Source organism: Syzygium oleosum, unplaced genomic scaffold, assembly GCF_021117445.2.
Source record: "Syzygium oleosum isolate NSW1041296 unplaced genomic scaffold, Sole_v2.1 Sole_v2.25, whole genome shotgun sequence".
NCBI classification, from domain to species: Eukaryota; Viridiplantae; Streptophyta; class Magnoliopsida; order Myrtales; family Myrtaceae; genus Syzygium; species Syzygium oleosum.
Genome location: NW_026607509.1, coordinates 2,964 through 5,519, shown reverse-complemented (window position 1 = coordinate 5,519; position 2,556 = coordinate 2,964). Strand labels below are relative to the sequence as shown.

The following is a 2,556-nucleotide window of genomic DNA, read 5'->3' as shown; positions in this document are numbered from 1 at the left end:
TATCGGAAACCCCAAAAAGAATTGTGCATACAAATGTTGTCTTTTTCTCCTAGTGTTTGGCCCTTTGAGGATTCAACCTGCCATGAACAAGAGAACTGCAAGCACAGAGATGCCCGCACTTGCTCTTCACCACCTCCTCTCCATTTTCCCTTCTCATCACCGTCTCCTCATGCGGAGCTAGTACTTGATCATTCCAATATCCCATTTGCAGCGAAGAACGGCGAAGTCACGATGGTCAAGAAGCTGAACCACAACGCCAGCGAGCGCGATCGGCGGAAGAAAATCAACAGTTTGTACTCCACGCTCCGTTCGCTGCTTCCGTCTGCTGATCAAACGGTAATCCTTAAGTCCTGTATCTACAAGGAAGTTGTTGGAACTAGTCTTTTATTTCCTTTCCTCGGGTACACACTTTGCCGAAAACAGAAAAAACTGATGGAGAGAATAATAAAGAGTAGTAGCTAGTGGACAATATTGTTGATCACATATGAACCCTAGTTTCTGTGTTATTCTCTAAATCCTTAATGCATAACGTGATGTTCTATACTTTTTATTTGTAGCTGCTTCAACTTCAAGTCACTACATAGTTATCTTTCTGTCTTGGGTCCGGAGAAATTAAAGGAAGACACTTATTGGGTTTTAACAGAGTTTGATCTTGTCCTTTTCCCTCTAGAAAAAGTTGAGTATTCCGGAGACAGTGTCCCGAGTGCTGAAACACATACCAGAACTGCAACAGCAACTGCAGACACTCGCTCAAGAGAAGGAAGAACTTCTATCAAGAATCAATGCCACCCAAGGAAGAGATGATTGCACTCGCCAAGAAAACAGCAAACGAAACGGTGCACTTCCCAATTCGGTGCCATCTATTTCGACAAATCGTTTGAGTGAGAGTGAGGTTGCAATCCAAATATGCACAACAAAGGTCATGACTCAGAATACTGTCGACTTCTCTGAGATATTGCTTACCTTGAATTATCATGGCTATCCTCTAATAAATGCTTCCACGTTCAAGTCATTCGGAGGGACAAGAACGTCCTTCTACAATCTACACGTTCAGGTACTTTGGTCGGTTTACTATTAGTTTCTTTAGTCATACCCAAATTTGCAATTTTAGTTTCTTGACATGGTATATAGATATATCATTGGCATGCTTTTTGAATGATGATCATTTGAATATGTGAAGGTTGAGAGAAGTTGGGGGATGGAGTGTGAGGCTTTGAAGGAGAAACTACTGGCGTTATATGATCAGAAGGGAAGGGAAGTAAAATTCCTGAGACAACTTGAAAATCAGATCATGATGCAATAGTCCCTCCATTAGTATATAAATTCATCAATGAAGCCCTTCAGCTTGGTGTTCTGCTTAAGCATTTGTAAATATACTGCATGTAATCTGAGAATGTCTTTATACATTTCTTTTTCGAATATGTAAGTTTTAAACAGATAATTGTTTAAAAGGCTGTTGAAGGAATGTCTTTTTAGCCAGTGTATTACTTAAACGAAGTTACTCCTTTTTCAGTTTAAGTATTTTGAAGCTATAATTTGACAACCATGGTGATGACGATAAGTTAAACCAAAAAGAAATTTCCTAATTGCATAAGTTAAATAAACCTTTATTTGATCTATTTAATAACACTAAGTCCTTCGCATCTAGATTTCCTTTTCACGTTGAAATAGGTTACATGTAAATTGGTAATTTATATCGTCGACCTTTGGTTAAACATGATATGGCCGTGGGCCAAATTTCAATTATGAGAAGATATTGGGTTCTCACGAAATAAATTTCATGATGTTGATAACCTTATCCTCGGTAATTTACCTTAATGAAATGGTGAAATCAACAAGTCTCCATCTTTTGTAAATGATCGGACGGTCAAAATCAAAACCCCCTTTTCATTCCATTCCATGGCCGAGATTCTGCATTTTGGACCGCAGAATTCCACAGACCCCCCTCCCCCAAAAGTGATGGATGAAATTGATGTTTAATTAAACGGGTCTTGCACGGCCCGACCCATTTAAGGAAGGCCTTTCAGGGCCCGGCTCATTTTCATCGCATGCTTCCCTCGAGACAAAACGATCTATGTTATACTGCGAATTCATCAAATCATACCATTATACACCACCAAAATCTTCCAAAATCAAGTCCCTCCTCATCGTACAAATAGAACTCCTACCCGGCTGTGATTGCAAGATGATAAGCAATCGCGAGGGGAGACTATAGCTTGACACGGTGTAGATTCCTCGTCGGGCTTAACGCTTCCGATTGCATTAAATTCTTCGAACATACTCAAACCGATAGATACTATTATTTTGATCGGAAAAGAAATCGAATGCTACTATTGGCTTGGACTAGATATATACACACACACACACATCATAATCGAATGTATTTTCTTATGAAGCATGTTAGACGGTCGTTCTTGAGACACTCGTCGCAATCCATTTCTAGTTTATCATCGTCATTTCCAATTCTTGCAAAATGGGCACCACTCTGCCTATTCATACACAGTCAGAATCTTCCGATGGAAAAACCAAGACTATATGCCCTCGTACGGACAACGC

General features: G+C 39.8%; 1 protein-coding gene across 1 annotated transcript; it reads left to right on the top strand.

The window, feature by feature from the left end:
- LOC115674879 (transcription factor ORG2-like) lies at positions 1–1,446 on the top strand. The gene is made up of 3 exons (XM_030597397.2): positions 1–336; positions 671–1,054; positions 1,181–1,446. Exons 1-3 carry the CDS (start codon positions 34–36, stop codon positions 1,301–1,303), a joined length of 810 nt encoding a protein of 269 aa, XP_030453257.1. The 5' UTR covers positions 1–33; the 3' UTR covers positions 1,304–1,446.
- The last annotated feature ends 1,110 nt before the right edge of the window (positions 1,447–2,556 follow it).